Source organism: Nyctereutes procyonoides, unplaced genomic scaffold, assembly GCF_905146905.1.
Source record: "Nyctereutes procyonoides isolate TBG_1078 unplaced genomic scaffold, NYPRO_anot_genome, whole genome shotgun sequence".
Classification (NCBI taxonomy): domain Eukaryota; kingdom Metazoa; phylum Chordata; class Mammalia; order Carnivora; family Canidae; genus Nyctereutes; species Nyctereutes procyonoides.
The window spans coordinates 2,194,332-2,209,602 of NW_026575040.1; the positions used below are offsets into that span (position 1 = coordinate 2,194,332).

At 41.9% G+C, this 15,271-nt stretch overlaps 1 protein-coding gene across 6 annotated transcripts in view; it reads left to right on the forward strand.

The window, feature by feature from the left end:
* SIN3A (SIN3 transcription regulator family member A) overlaps positions 1-15,271 on the forward strand; it is a 73,592-nt gene that overhangs the window by 44,291 nt on the left and 14,030 nt on the right. For all 6 annotated transcript variants that reach the window (XM_055319904.1, XM_055319905.1, XM_055319906.1 and 3 more), the window contains 4 exons: positions 1,131-1,314; positions 2,934-3,507; positions 6,186-6,355; positions 10,576-10,749. In XM_055319904.1, coding sequence (XP_055175879.1) covers positions 1,131-1,314; positions 2,934-3,507; positions 6,186-6,355; positions 10,576-10,749 — 1,102 coding nt within the window. The remainder of the gene's footprint in view (positions 1-1,130; positions 1,315-2,933; positions 3,508-6,185; positions 6,356-10,575; positions 10,750-15,271) is intronic.

The window sequence follows — 15,271 nt, forward strand, 5'->3', positions numbered from 1 at the left end:
AAAGAACAGAGCAGAATACAGCCACCCACATTCCTGCCACTCAGTACTAACCATTGTTAACATCTTTGTTTTTTAATAAGAAAAATCTCTTTGTCTTTGTAAAATTGATGGTTTATTTAAAATGACTTACTAGCTTGGCATTTTTACCAAGAACATCTTACCTCCTGACAAGCCTTTGGCCTGAGGTGTACAGGGGCTGTTGTACCCACATCAAGGAGGAGGCCAGACCTAGGGTGAGCCCCAGGCTCTTTTAAGTCCATGGCTCTTTGGACCACATGGAATCCCAGCTAACAGCTGGGTCCTCTTTCAGTTCCACCTGAGATGGTGGTGCCACCTGAGACGGGTGGTGCAAAGACACTCTTGTCTGCTGCACAGCTCACAGATGCCCAGATTTTATTGTTCCTCCCCAGACTTCGCTCAGGAGCTGGCACAGGCTTTTCCTCTTCTTGCCATGCCAGCAGCATTTAACTTTGGCTTTGAGACGTAGGATATTCTTCAGTTCTAGTGCTGGTTTTGATTTTACTCTCTTCTACACTTCTAGAGTGTTAAGATCTGTTGTTACCATCAGAAATTCCCAAATTGTGTGCAAAGGAGCATTACTGTGCAAGTTCTTTGCTCTTGGACTTCTGCATTTATATTAGCATAGTGAACATTCTTAGAAGTCCTGCAGCTAAGAGATGTGCTTGTTTTAGCCGGCCAAGAAAGTAAACCCCCTTTTAAGGGTATTGGGTGGAATGATGTTGAGAAATAACTATTCAAGGTAAGATTTCTGACTTTGGGACAAATCACTTCCCCTTAAGTAAGTCCTGGAGGAGTAATTTCCTCATGTAACAGAGTTCAAGCCTGGATTGAATAACAATATAACAATTTGAGTAACAGTATCCCAAGTTGCCAATAATTTTGACAGACCTGTTGTATCTTTTGACTTTTGAAAGAAAGTAAGTCTGACACATTTCCTACTTGGAAACCCTTAGAGAGTAGGCGCTGTCATCCCTATTTTCCCAATAAGGAAACAGAGTCTAGTATGGCAGAGCCAGGATTCAAATCCAAAGAGTTTAACTCCCTCCCTTAGAACTCCCACATCCGAATTCCCATTTCTTGTCGTTTCCACACCCCCCACCCCTCTCCAGATTGAAGATGAAAGAGGAAGAATGGCGAGAAGCTCAGAGAGGATTTAACAAGGTGTGGAGAGAGCAAAATGAGAAATACTACTTGAAGTCTTTGGACCACCAGGGCATCAACTTTAAACAGAACGACACCAAGGTCCTGAGGTCAAAGAGCTTACTCAACGAGATTGAGAGCATCTATGATGAGGTGAGTGGGAAGTTTCTCTATCTGTGAGAGGACCCCAGTCTTTATGTTCAACCTGGCTTTGATTCCTGGAAATTATCTTTGTTATATGAAAGAAGACCCTCCGAGACAAGGTGATTCTTGCTTCAAAACTGTCACAGACTTCTATTCCTGATTCCACATTTTAAATCTAAGCCTCACCTTTATTCCTAAACTGCTTTATTAGTTTCCCAGTTTACTATCCTGGCTTCGTCTGTGCCTGCTGCCTCCCTCCTCCACTTGTCTTCCCGTCTATTTCCCTCAAAATGATACCTCGTCTCCATTCACGTAGCTCGTCTCAACTTCCCACAACCGAAACACTTATCATTAATCCCCAGACACTTTCTAATCGTTGTTTATTCAGGATACTTACCAGGAGTGTATATAGTACTGGGAATCAGGGTACAGAGATGATTAAGAAATTAATCCTGCTTTCTTGGACAAGCTCACAGTCATGGGGTGGGGATAGAGAGACACATAAATATAGTATGATCGAGAATCCCTAAAAGTTATGTGATCTTGAGTTTAAAAAAAATGTTTTTGGGCAGCCCCGGTGGCGCAGCGGTTTAGTGCCGCCTGCAACCTAGGGCGTGATCCTGGAGATCCGGGATCCAGTCCCATATCAGGTTCCCTGCATGGAGCCTGCTTCTCCCTCTGCCTGTGTCTCTGCGCCTCTCTCTCTCTCTCTCTCTCTCTCTCTGTCTCTATGAATAAATAAATAAATAATCTTTAAAAAAATAAAATAAAATAATGTTTTTTATCATGAAAATGTCAAGCATATGTGAAAGGGGAGAGAGTAGTAAAATGAGCTCTTCTATAAGCTTAAATAAGCATCTCTATTTTGCCAATTGTTTTAAATCTGTCACCTTCTACACCCCTACCCCAGATTCTTCTTCTTTTTTTTTTTTTTTAAAGATTTTATTTATTTCTTAATGAGAGATAGAGAGAGGCAGAGACATTGGTAGAGGGAGAAGCAGGCTCCCCATAGAGAGCCTGATGCGGGACTCGATCCCAGGACCCCAGGATTTTGCAACCTGAGCCAAAGGCCAGATTCTCAACCACTGAGCTACCCCAGTGGCCCTCACCCAAGATTCTAGACCTCAAGTCATAAGCCTCATGTTGTATCCTCCATATCCATAAATACTAATACAGAATTTTATTTTATTTATTTATTTTTAAAGGTTTTATTTATTTATTCATGAGAAACAGAGAGAGAGAGGCAGAGACACAGAGAGAGAGAGGAGCAGGCTCCATGCAGGGAGCCCGACACGGGACCCAGTCCCGGGTCTCCAGGATCATGCCCTGAGCCAAAGGCAGGCGCTAAACTGCTGAGCCACCCATGCCTCCCCACTAATACAGAATTTTAAAAGATGGTCCCAATTTTGTCCAATTGTCCCCAGTAAGTCTTCACAATCTAGAAGAACCACTAATTACGGTGTTAAACCACACCTCCCGCATTATCTAGATCTGTTTCTGCAAGTTTCAGATTAGAAAACAGTTGCCACTATGGTTGATAATGGCATGTACTGCTGGCGCTGTCTCGTAGGTCTGTTTGTTGTTGCTGGAGATATGTCATATAATACTTTGCGTCTCTCTCCTATTAGAGGCAAGAGCAGGCTACAGAAGACAATGCTGGTGTACCTATTGGCCCACACCTCTCACTTGCATATGAAGACAAACAGATTCTGGAAGATGCTGCTGCTTTGATTATCCACCACGTGAAGAGGCAGACAGGCATTCAGAAGGAGGACAAGTACAAAATCAAGCAAATTATGCATCACTTCATTCCAGATCTGCTCTTTGCTCAGAGAGGTGATCTCTCGGATGTGGAGGAAGAAGAAGAAGAAGAGATGGATGTAGATGAAGCCACAGGGGCAGCTAAGAAGCACAATGGTGTTGGGGGCAGTCCCCCAAAATCCAAGCTACTGTTTAGTAACACAGCAGCTCAGAAGTTACGAGGGATGGATGAAGTGTACAACCTCTTCTATGTTAATAACAACTGGTATATCTTTATGCGACTGCACCAGATCCTCTGCTTGCGGCTCTTGCGGATTTGTTCCCAAGCTGAACGGCAAATTGAAGAAGAAAACCGAGAGAGAGAGTGGGAACGGGAAGTGCTGGGCATAAAACGAGACAAGAGCGACAGCCCTGCCATCCAGCTGCGTCTCAAAGAACCTAGTGAGTGGCTTAGGCTCTTGGTTTCTGACAATGTGAGGAATTGGGGGCCCTCAGAGCCGAATTAGACTCGAGACTGCTTTCTTTTAGACATATAGAGAGCATGGGCAGGCAGGCCATGGACACCTGGGGAGGGGCTGGCAGTTGTCATCAGTTTCCCAAATGGCAGATCTTTGGTGTTTTGCAGAGTGTATTCAAGGACAGGGTGGGACTCAAATGTCACAGTCCTTTCTGCTTCATTACAGAACATAAATTCCTAGTTCATGCCTAACAGATGCAGATTTTTTTAGATATGTTTGAGCAAGACTTTAGCCACTGGGGTCCATGGCTCTTAATAAATAGAAATAGTTTATGGAAAGGAGATTGGAAGTCAAGAGATGGTGTGAGAGAGCAGATCAGACAGGACAAGAATGAAGATAGCAGAGGAAAAGGAAAATAAATGCAAACTGAGGAAGCCACTACATGCTTTACATAATTCTAATTCTCTGTTGCCTGCTTCTAGATAATATAAATTACATGTTTGAGCTGTGAGCCAAAAACTTCTTTCATGGAGCCTTTCTTCTGTGCCGTAGAAGAAACAGCCAGTCTGTAGAGTGGATTATTTTATTTTACTTTATTTAATTTTTTATTTAGATTTTATTTATTTATTCACGAAAGACACACAGATAGAGGAAGAGACACAGGCAGAGGGAGAAGCAGGCTCTATGCAGGGAGACCGATGTGGGACTCGATCCCGGGGCTCCAGGATCAGGCCCGGGGCTAAAGGCTGGCACTAAACCGTTGAGCCACCCAGGTGCCCCTGGATTATCTTTTTTTAAAAAAACTGTTTAAAACCTTTGCTGATGTAAGAAAACCCATGTGTGGCCCTAACTTCCTATCTGCTGAAGAGCTAGTGACACTGGTTATTAATGTTAAAAGCCTTTATTTTGATAATCCTAACCTGAGAGAGACAACTTTTGGATCTCAAGGTGGTGGTTCCATCTGCTTATGTAGAAATGAGAGCAAATGGCTTAATCCTGTCTTGACCACTGACTCAACCTGATTTGAGGCTTACATTGTTGGGTCTTGAACAGTGACACCAAACTTTGCACTGATTATAGCTCATGCGCACAAGTCTGGCTTAAAGCTTCTAGCTTTATTCTGGCATAAGGGCATCTGTCTAAGTAGCACAGCCCGTGCCTTTGCTATGGGGTCTGAACAGGTGATACTCTGATGGAAGTTAAGCCGGTTGCTTTTAAACCATTTCGTATGTCCTTGATGAACTCATCAAACTTGAGATAAATGGAGATGGACTTAGCTTTTGCTCTCAGCCTGTTTTCTCTGTATAGGCTACAAACAGAGTCAGATGTTAGGGACTAAGAATTCTTATACTTTTCTTTTTTTCCAGTTTAATGAACTTTTTTTATTTTTAAAATGATATTTATTTATTTGAGAGAGAGAGGCAGAGGGAGAAGGAGAAGCAGACTCACTGCTGAGCAGGTAGCCCAACATGGGGCTCCACCCCAGAACTCTGGGATCATGACCTGAGCTGAAGGCAGACGCTTAACTGAGTGGACCACCCTGGCACCCCTCGCTGAGTGAACTTTTTTTTTTTTTTAAAGATTTTATTTATTCATGAGAGACACACAGAGAGGGGCAGAGACACAGGCAGAGGAAGAAGCAGGCTTCTTGCAGGGAGCCTGATGCAGGACTCGATCCCAGGACCCTGGGGTCATGCCCTGAGCCAGAGGCAGACGCTCAACCCCTGGAGCCACCCAGGCACCCCTAGTGAACTTTTTCTTAAGGTGCAACATACGTACAGAAAAATATACAAATCCAAATTGTATAGCTCAGTGAATTTTTACAAAGTGAACACACCTGTGTAACCTGTACCTGGATCAAATATAACCAATACCCAGTGGCCCCCTCATGCCCCCGTCTTGATTGCCAGCACCAGAGATCAGTAAATACTTCTTACAGAAGCTAAAGGCAGAGTCCTTTCATGCTTCCTTTTGCACTCTGCTAGTTGCCAAATGTTTAACAACTGATAAGATTCTAGCTGCTGGTTGAAGTGATTCATGTGCAACAAGTACAGATCATTTAATGTAATTTGTGAAGTACAACGTTGGGAACCCATTTTTAAACAGAAGGACTTTGACAAATGTAGATTACTTCATTATTCATAGGGGATTTAATTTGGGTTCCTATTTCTCTGTTCCTGAGAGGTTTCCCAGGGCTCGAGTGTGGTACTGTCTGCCTTTTCTCATCTGCACTTTATGCTTCATTGAAATAGCTTTATGAGCAAGTGACCCATGTGAGGATTGCTCTCTGCAGCCTGGGAGGGCAGGTTCCTCTCTCAGCAGGAGAGCCAACAACTTTATGAAGAAACTTCTTCCCTGGGATGTTCTGCTCTCCTGTCAAGCAGATCCCCACAGTACTGTAACGATGTGTCTTTTTGGGACGGACACAGCGTTAGAGCCCCTGTTAAAGTTACAGGGTCACTCTTGTCTGAGAGACTGCACTGGCCATTGTAGCCACCTGTCCGATTTCATCATTGCCTGCGGCAGATTGTGTGTGTGTGTTTGAATACCTAGGGCTTATTCTTGCAGTTGCTCTTTAGGCCAGCTGCAGGATCTTGCCCTGCCCTCTCCTCTAACCTTCTCGAGCAGCGTAAGGCCTCACCTCTCCCATCTCTCCCACAGTGGATGTTGACGTAGAAGATTATTACCCAGCTTTCCTGGACATGGTGCGGAGCCTGCTAGATGGCAACATAGACTCGTCACAGTACGAAGATTCTCTGAGAGAGATGTTCACCATTCACGCCTACATTGCCTTCACCATGGACAAACTAATCCAGAGCATTGTCAGACAGGTGAGGGCACAGTGGAGGCTGGGTTTGGTGAGGGAAGAAGTACTTACCTCAAAATGGATGAAGGAAAGAGAAAAGGCAAGATTTCTGTTGGAGGAAAAAAGGGCAGTTTGCTCACACAATGGTGTTTATGGACATCCAGCTCTCGAGGCAAGGGGGAGGTCAACGTGATGTCGGATCTGTCCTGTTAACAGAGTGGGAGTGCTTCAGCCGCTAAATTGACTCCTTTGCTCTGCTCGGTAGGCCCTCACGGTTGCATGAGCCCACCGCCGACCCAAGGCGTCACCTCGTCCCTGCTGCCTACCCGTAGAGCGAGCATTGGTGCTAGCCTAGCCCCTAAACTTATCTCCCAGCAGGGAACTCTCCCCGGTAACGCTTCCACTTCTGTAGGTGTTGGTAATTCTGTGTGCTTTCCTCATTTAATATTTGAAGTTCTTTTTTGCAGGAAGGGTTTCATACAACATCTTTTATAGTACTGTGTCTACCTCTTTATCTGAGGTTTCACTGGACTTAGATTTGTGGTTGATTTTGTGGTTTGTGCCTGTAGCCACCCTGTGAGTTTATAAATACGTTCTTTAAAGCAATGATCATTTTAACAGCAAATATGTAGTCAGGTTTCCACTCTTTTTGCCTTGAGTTCTGAATTTCAGAAAGGATCATAATGTATTATTGATGTGTCACTTTAAAGTGTGAAAACTGGGCAGCCCTGGTGGTGCAGTGGTTTGGCGCCGCCTGCAGCCTGGGGTGTGATCCTGGAGACCGGGGATCGAGTCCCATATCGGGCTCCCTGCATGGAGCCTGCTTCTCCCTCTCCCTCTGCCTGTGTCTCTGCCTCTCTCTCTCTCTCCCTGTGTCTATGAATAAATAAATAAAATCTTAAAAAAAAAGTGTGAAAACTTGACAGAAAATTTTATTTTTTAAGATTTTATTTATCTGACAGCATAAGCAGGGGGGAGGGGCAGAGGCAGAGAGAGAAGCAGACTGCCTGCTGAGCAGGGAGCCCGAAGCAGGGCTCAATCCCAGGAACCCGGGATTATGACCTGCGCCAAAGGTAGACATTTAACCGACTGAGCCCCCGGACGAAGAAAACTTTGAGAGTCCTCATTGCCACTGTGGGGGAAAAAACTTGTTGCTCAGTGTTTTCTTGGAGTAAAATATGGAATTCTTTGCAAAGTACGCAGGCTTTTGCCTTGAGTTTGGAAGGACTCATGGCTCTGTGCCCTTGCACAGGATCTACTCAGTCCAGGAAGAACACTTCATATAACTGAATCTTGTCATCTTCATGAAGGTTGTCAGGTGTTCAGTTTTTTTCCTGAAGTTAAGAGGCCTTCCCAATTGAAATCATTGTATGGGTACAAGCAGCTAAGGTCATCGTTTTGAGAGACTGATCCCTATTAACACCCCCTAGATACATATAAAATAAAGATTCCAGTTATCATGTGCTTTTTTCTAAGTGTGCTGCTGCTACAGCTAGAAATATAGTCTTTCCTACTGCCAGCATAGCAGCTGTAAAAATCCAGTAAAATTAACTTTTTCAAAAACCAAATATAGGTTTATAAACAATAAGATACAATTAATCCATTTATTTATTTATTTCAATTAATCCATTTATTAGATGCTCCTGGTTATGATTTTGAGTAATACATAATATCTAATCTTTTTTTTAAAAAACAGGTTTTGTTCAGAAACCCAAATACAGTGTCTCCTTTTTTTAAGATTTTATTTATTTATTTTAGACACACACTCGAAGGGCAGAGGGAGAGAGAATCTTAAGCAGACTCCACACAGCATGGAGCCCGAGTCAGGGATTGATCCCACAACCATGCGATCACATTCTGAGCCAAAATCAAGAGTTAGACACTTAACTGACAGCCACCTAGGCATCCCCACCACCCAGTGTTTTTAGAACATATGTTCATGCTTTGCATCTTAACTCCTCGATTGGAGGCATATCTTCTCTTATTCTCATCTTGATTGATATTCTCCCAGAGTTCATTGCCAACTGGAGGTAGAACATATATTTCAAGGTCAAGCCATACATTTACCTTTTCCAGAGTACAGTTGATGGTTGAACAACAGGGCTTTGAATTGTGCTGGTCCGCTTACATGTGGATTCTTTTCAGATATAGCACAGCACTGGAAATATATTTTCCTTATTAATAGTACTTTCTAGCTTTATTATAAAAATATGATTTATAATACATGTAACATACTTAATATTCGTTCACTGAGTGTTTATGTTATCAGTAAGGCTTATCAGTCACTAGTAGGCTATTGTAGTTAGGTTTTTAGGGAGTCAAAAGTTATATGCAGATTTTTGACTATGGGGAGGTTTAGTGCCCTTAACCCTCACGTTGTTCAAGGATCAACTGTAGTTTAATAGGGATTTGTCTTAACAGGCGGTCTCACAGATGTCCAGTATAGAACTCAGAAAATGGATAATGTAGGGATTAAACTGGGAAGGTTTTTTTTCCTCTTTCGCATGCCCTCTTTCTGGAAATCTGCTTCATTCTCATTCTTCTCTCTGTAGATGGAAGTTTGGCTACATACCCAAGGCTACTCTAGCCCCCTGGGGCTTTGGCTTACCATGGCAGTGCCAGTGGCCTCAGCATTGTTTGACCTTTCCATCTAGATGCTCCTCTCTAAAAAGTCTACTAAACACATTCATTATGTCATTTCAAATCAGCTGGAGAGAGAATCTGAGCAGCCTTGCTTGGGAGCATGCGCTGTCCAGTTGTCTCTGATTTTTATAGGACTGCCCTTTTCAAAGACTCTAGGAGGGACCACATATCTAAGGGGGGGTGGATGGGGAGTCAGTGGCATGGTCCACTTCAGCAAGAAGGTCTTAAGCAGAAGTGTCTACATGGTAGGGACCATGCTTTAGATACACTTTTTTTACACTGCTTCCCCCCCAACCCCTCCCCTTAAACACTATATCTTAAGCTTTTTCCTGTGTTACCAGGCATGTGTTATAGGCATTATTTTAATGGCTGCATTAGAACCCATTGTCTGAACTAATTGTAATTTAACCATCTCCAGTTGCTGGCCTTTCTACCACTGTCAGATCAGTCACCCTTCTGACCTTGTACTGTGTCCATTTATCTACAAATACACATACTTGTCATTTAAGACTTTTTTAAATGTTAAAAATAAGTAGTTGTCATAGTTACTAGCACTTCAAAAAGGATGTATCTTCCTAAAAATAGAATGGCTTAGTGGTTTTTGAGAATTTTAAAGTAAAATAGACATTGATATTGCAGTTAACATTTTGCTTTCTTCTTGTATATATTTTTTATGTTCTCTGGCATTTTTATGAGTAAAGTTTCATTTGAAGGAATTTTTATTCCGTAATAGATATATAGTCGTGACCTATGAGAATGGAAACTCTAAAAGGTTCAACTTTCTAGTCATCAGATAGTTAACATAGTCGCAATAATTAACAACAGTCAGTCGTGACTGGCTTGTGTTGAAGGTGAGTCCATTAACATTTACAATTTAAGTACGATATTTTTTTATCAGATGCAGAAAAATAAGCAATATATTAAAAAGAGTATTGGCCTAGGGGTCAGGAAGCTTAGTCCTAACTCTGTTCCTAGAACCCCTGGGTAAGTGATTTAACATCCAATTCTTAAATACTTAGTGAGTTTCAGATTTTATACTTGGGAATATAGATAGACACGGATCTATCTTTCATGGTTCTCCAGGGGCCCTGCCCTCACCTTGGCACACAGTGAGTGTTCTCATCCAAAATGGAAATTTGTCTTCTGTGTAACAGGGCACTCTTCCCAGGGTAGTTGTGTAGATCAAATGAGAATGTGTATAAAAGCAAGCTGTAAATAGCAAAAAAAAAAAAAAAAGAAAGAAAGAAAAAGAAAAAAAAAGGCACCATAAAAACAGGAAGCCATGAGAATTTTCTTTCACGTAAAAAAATTTTTTTTACAGTTCCTTAGAACTTTAATCAGCACACTAACATGAGCTGCCTGTGGTTTTGCTTTTAAACAGATAGGAAAGCTTTACTCATGGACCAGTGATACTGTTGAAGATTTAGGCTTAGTTATTCTCCAAGAATATAAAATACTGGTTTTGTGTGATTTCATTTTCTAAAATAACCAACCGAAAAACTGTTTGAGCTGAATAACTGAAACTATCAAAGGAAGGGTGAGTGTCTGACAGGGAGAAGTATTTTCTTGGTTCACTGATGATTTGCCTTTGCTTGATTCCAGCTGCAGCACATCGTGAGTGATGAGATCTGTGTGCAGGTGACTGACCTTTATCTGGCGGAAAACAATAATGGGGCCACCGGAGGCCAGCTGAACACGCAGACTTCCAGGAGTCTCCTGGAATCAACATATCAGCGGAAGGCTGAGCAACTCATGTCAGATGAGAATTGCTTCAAGGTGAGAGTGACTCGTGTAGACAAGGACCATACTGGTGACAGTATAAGTTGTTGGAACTATCTCCATGAGAAATCACAGCCGTACCAGTGTACTTTGATCCAGTGATTCTGCTCTTGGAATTCCCTAGAGTTCATGTGAGCTCACTGGAGGGAATGAAAAACATGGAAAAGTGGAAGTCTCCATGGGAAGCCTGTTACTTTCTTGCCTTTTATAATATTGTGTTCTGCCTTTTTCTCTTTGAATATTTTGTTATAGTATAATGCTTTGTGAATATTATAATGCTTGGTTTAAAAATGTTAATACAGAGGGGCACCTGGCTGGCTCATTCAGAAGAGCGTGTAACTCTTGATGTCGGGGTCATGAGTTCGAGCCCCACACTGGAAGTGGAGATTACTTAAAAAAAAAATACTTAAATAAATAAAAATGCTAATACATGTAATCCATGATCATTGTAAGAAGAGAAAATGGAGAAAAAAGAAAAAAATTATCACCCATAGTGCTTCCCAGAAATAATTACTGATGACATTTTTAGGCTTTTCTGTGTTTTTATAGGATTTGAAAGAGGGTATACTGAGCAAAATGGTCTAAGTTATTTCGCTCAATTAACAATACCTGGATTTCCATCTCTTCATGACTATTTGATATTTTATAGAAAATTAGGACTGCCTTGTTGGGCATTTAGGTTGTTTCCATTTTTCACCGTTACTTTGCTGTCATTACTAGTTACTAAAAACAAATAGTTGGGAACAACCTAGATGTCCAACCAGCTGTGGGAATGGTTAATAGCAGCCTTTATTTTTTTAATAGAAGCCTATTGTGTGAATACCAGGTAGCATATTTTGCAGCCCTTAACAGTTAAGTATAAATTATAAAAATACTGAAGTAAATAAAAGGATACAAAACTATGGGTACTGTGATTACAGCTGTGTAATGAATATACGTGATTGAACAAAACTGGTATGTATTTCCATAAGGATGGGTTCCAGTGGCCCAGAATAAGGTTTGTAGTTGGCCAAACAGAGAGAACTAATATATCCTTATTGGATATTTCACATGTACTTAAATGATCTGACCCCAAATCGTCTACTTAGTTGCCTGCTTCGGCTTTTAGCTATTTCTTTAGTTTCTTTTTTTTTTTTTTTTATTGTATTTATTTATTCATGAGAGACACAGGGGGGTGGGGCAGCAGAGACACAGGCAGAGGGAGAAGCAGGCTCCATGCAAGGAGCCCGACGCGGGACTCGATCCCGGGTCTCCAGGATCACGCCCTGGGCTGAAGGCAGGCGCCAAACTGCTGAGCCACCCAGGGATCCCCTATTTCTTTAGTTTCTAATCCATCAACTTATACTGTTTGCAGTACAGAAGACATTTCCTAAGCTTATCAGGTTTTTGTTGTGTTTTTTCTTCAGGGTTCTGAAAGTGTTTGTTAGAAGTTTACTGTGTGTTGTTTGGTGGTGAGCAGAATTACCATCCCCACCCACAGTGACTTAACAATGCATTACATTGTGTGGTGAAGGCTGATGAAGGAATGGGTAGACTCACCCTATGGATAAGAGTAGTTTTCAGGGGATGCCTGGGTGTCTCAGCGGTTGAGCATCTGCGTTCAGCTCAGGGCATGATCCCGGAGACCCAGAATCGAGTCCCACGTCAGGCTCCCTGCGTGGAGCCTGCTTCTCCCTCTGCTTGTGTCTCTGCCTCTCTTTCTGTCTCATGAATAAATAAATAAAATCTTTAAAAAAAAAAAAAGAATAGTTTTTAGACTGGCACAGGGAATAATAGCATGTACAAAGTCTTATTAGTAACCAGAAAAATTATGTCACATCAGTGATCCTTTAAAATGTTCACATGGAAAACAAAATTCAATACTATTAACATTAAGCTAAGCATAAGTAGCCCTTCAGAACTCCTGCCCACCCCTGAGCCCCAGCCTCCTCTTCATTTTGTTTCTGTGTACATCCTACACTGCTTTTTATTTAATTAATTAATTTAAGATTTTATTTATTTATTCATGAGAGACACAGATGCAGAGACACAGGCAGAGGGAGAAGCAAGCTCCCCATAGGGAGCCCGATGCAGGACTCAATCCCAGGACCCAGGATCATGACGTGAGCCAAAGGCAGATGCTCAACTACTGAGCCACCCAGGCGTCCTTTGTATACTGCTTTTTAAAAACTCAGTTATGTTTAACTGTGTATACATTCATTTTTTTTTAAGGTTTTATTTATTCATGAGAGACACAGAGAAAGAGAGAGAGGCAGAGGCACAGGCAGAGAGAGAAGCAGGCTTCATGCAGGGAACCCGATGTGGGACTTGATCCCGGGACCCCAGGATCACACCCTGGGCTGAAGGCAGACACACTCAACTACTCAGCCACCCAGGCGGCCCCATATGTGTATCCATTCAGACCTTCTTCTGTGCCTTTACATACATACATGTGTATATGTGGAAATAAATATTAGGCTGCAGATTCTCTATCATGCTTTTTTCACTTAGTATGGCTTAGAATTTCTGTTTTGGTTTATATAGGTTCAGCCCTTTTTTTCAACTGCTTTGTCATACTTAAGAGTAAAAATGTACCATAATTTAAAAATACACCATAGTTAAAAAAAAAAAAATCATTCCAAGGACATCCGAGTGGCTCAATTAGGCAAATTTTTTTTTTTTTCAATTAGGCATTTGAGTCTTGCTTGATTTTGGTTCAGGACATGATCTTGGGCTTGTGAGATTGAGCCCCATGTCAGACACCACATCTGCTTGAGATTCTCTCTCTTCCTCTATCCCTCCTGCCATTTGCACCCCCACCCCCCCAAATAAAGATCATTCCCTTCAGGGTGAACATTTAAACAATTCCCATCATTTACTTTCTCAAATAGTTCTGCATCCTAGTGCTTATATCCTAGTGTACATGTGTTAGTAGTATTTGAGGTAGAGACAAATGAAATCACAGGGTGAAAGGATGTGTGTATATTAAATTTTAAATAAATAAATATATAGACATATATTCTTTTAATCTTTGTTTTAAGCTCCATACCCAACGTGGGGCTTGAACTCATAACCTTGAGATCACAAGTCACATGCTTCTCCACCAACTGAACTAGACAAGTGCCCCTGAATGTTACATTAAAAAAAAATTTTTTTTTAATTTACTTATTCATAAGAGACAGAGGGAGAGGGAGAAGCAGGCTCCATGTGGGACTCGATCCCAGGACTCCAGGATCACGCGCTGGGCCGAACACAGGTGCTAAACCACTGAGCCACCGGGGGATCCCCTTGAATGTTACATTTTAGTGGAGACCACTGTTTCACTCTCTACAGCCACAGGCTATATACTATAGTGTGCACTTTTCTTTTTTTAAAGATTTTATGTACTTGTTTTTGTTTTGAGAGAGAGTATGCAAGCAAGGGCAAGAGCAGAGGGAGAGAGAAATTCTCTTGATGCAGGGCTCTATCTCCTGACCCTGAGATCATGATCTGAGTGAAATCCAGAGCCTGATGCTCAACTGAGCAAGCCCCCTACACTCCCCTAGGATGCACTTTTGTAAGAGCCTTTATTTCCCCATCCTTAGTCAACACTGGTGTTATCAAACTTTTGTATTTGACCCTTTGGGTGGCACGTTATTCTAATTCATATTTCTCCATTCTCTACCATTGACCATTTCTGTTTCCTTTTCTGTATATTGCTTATTCATATCCTTCACCCTGTGTTTGGGAGGGGTGTATAGCTCTTTTGTATACTTCTAAAAATAGGGCTTTCTCTGGTGTAGTTTCTCTGAAATTTATTGGACTTCCCCTCTATCCTTTAGTGACCACCTGAGTGTCACTTGAGTGATGTGAAATCATTCTCAACTCACTGAGAAGCAATTGTTTATTCCCATAGTGTACTGTCCATGTCTCTAGAATGTACCTTGGTAGTTACCTTAGTTTTAATATAAATAATACCTGTTTATATTCCTTTTTTTTTTCTTTTTTTAAGATTTTATTTATTCATGAGAGGCAGAGAGAGAGAGAGAGGCAGAGACACAGGCAGAGGGAGAAGCAGGCTCCATGCAGGGAGCCGGACATGGGACTCCATCCCAGGTCTCCAGGATCACGTCCTGGGCCAAAGGTGGCGCTAAACTGCTGAGCCACCTGGGCTGCCCATCCCACTGGATTTGAACTTTCAGGAAGATCAGTTTGGTAGCACTGAATAAAGAGGCGTATGAAGAATCGGAGGTGTGTTCACAACTGGTGGCAGTTACCATTTGGGTGATGGTTGTGTGCAGTCAAGTAATGAAACTAGTCAAGACTAGGGGAGTGCTTGCAGAATTGGGAGAGCCAGGGTAAACACATTAAAGGGCCTAACAAGCCAGGTGACAGGTGGAGGAGCCTTTTTGGAGGTGAAATTAAGTTGCATTTTAAGTAGAGAGGAGACGATCTTCTCAGTATCACTTTAAAAATTGATTTCCTTAAGCAATAGGATAAATCTTGACACTCTAGGTCATCCTAGATCGGGTAGGGAGCAAATGTTAAGGGACAGTTTTGT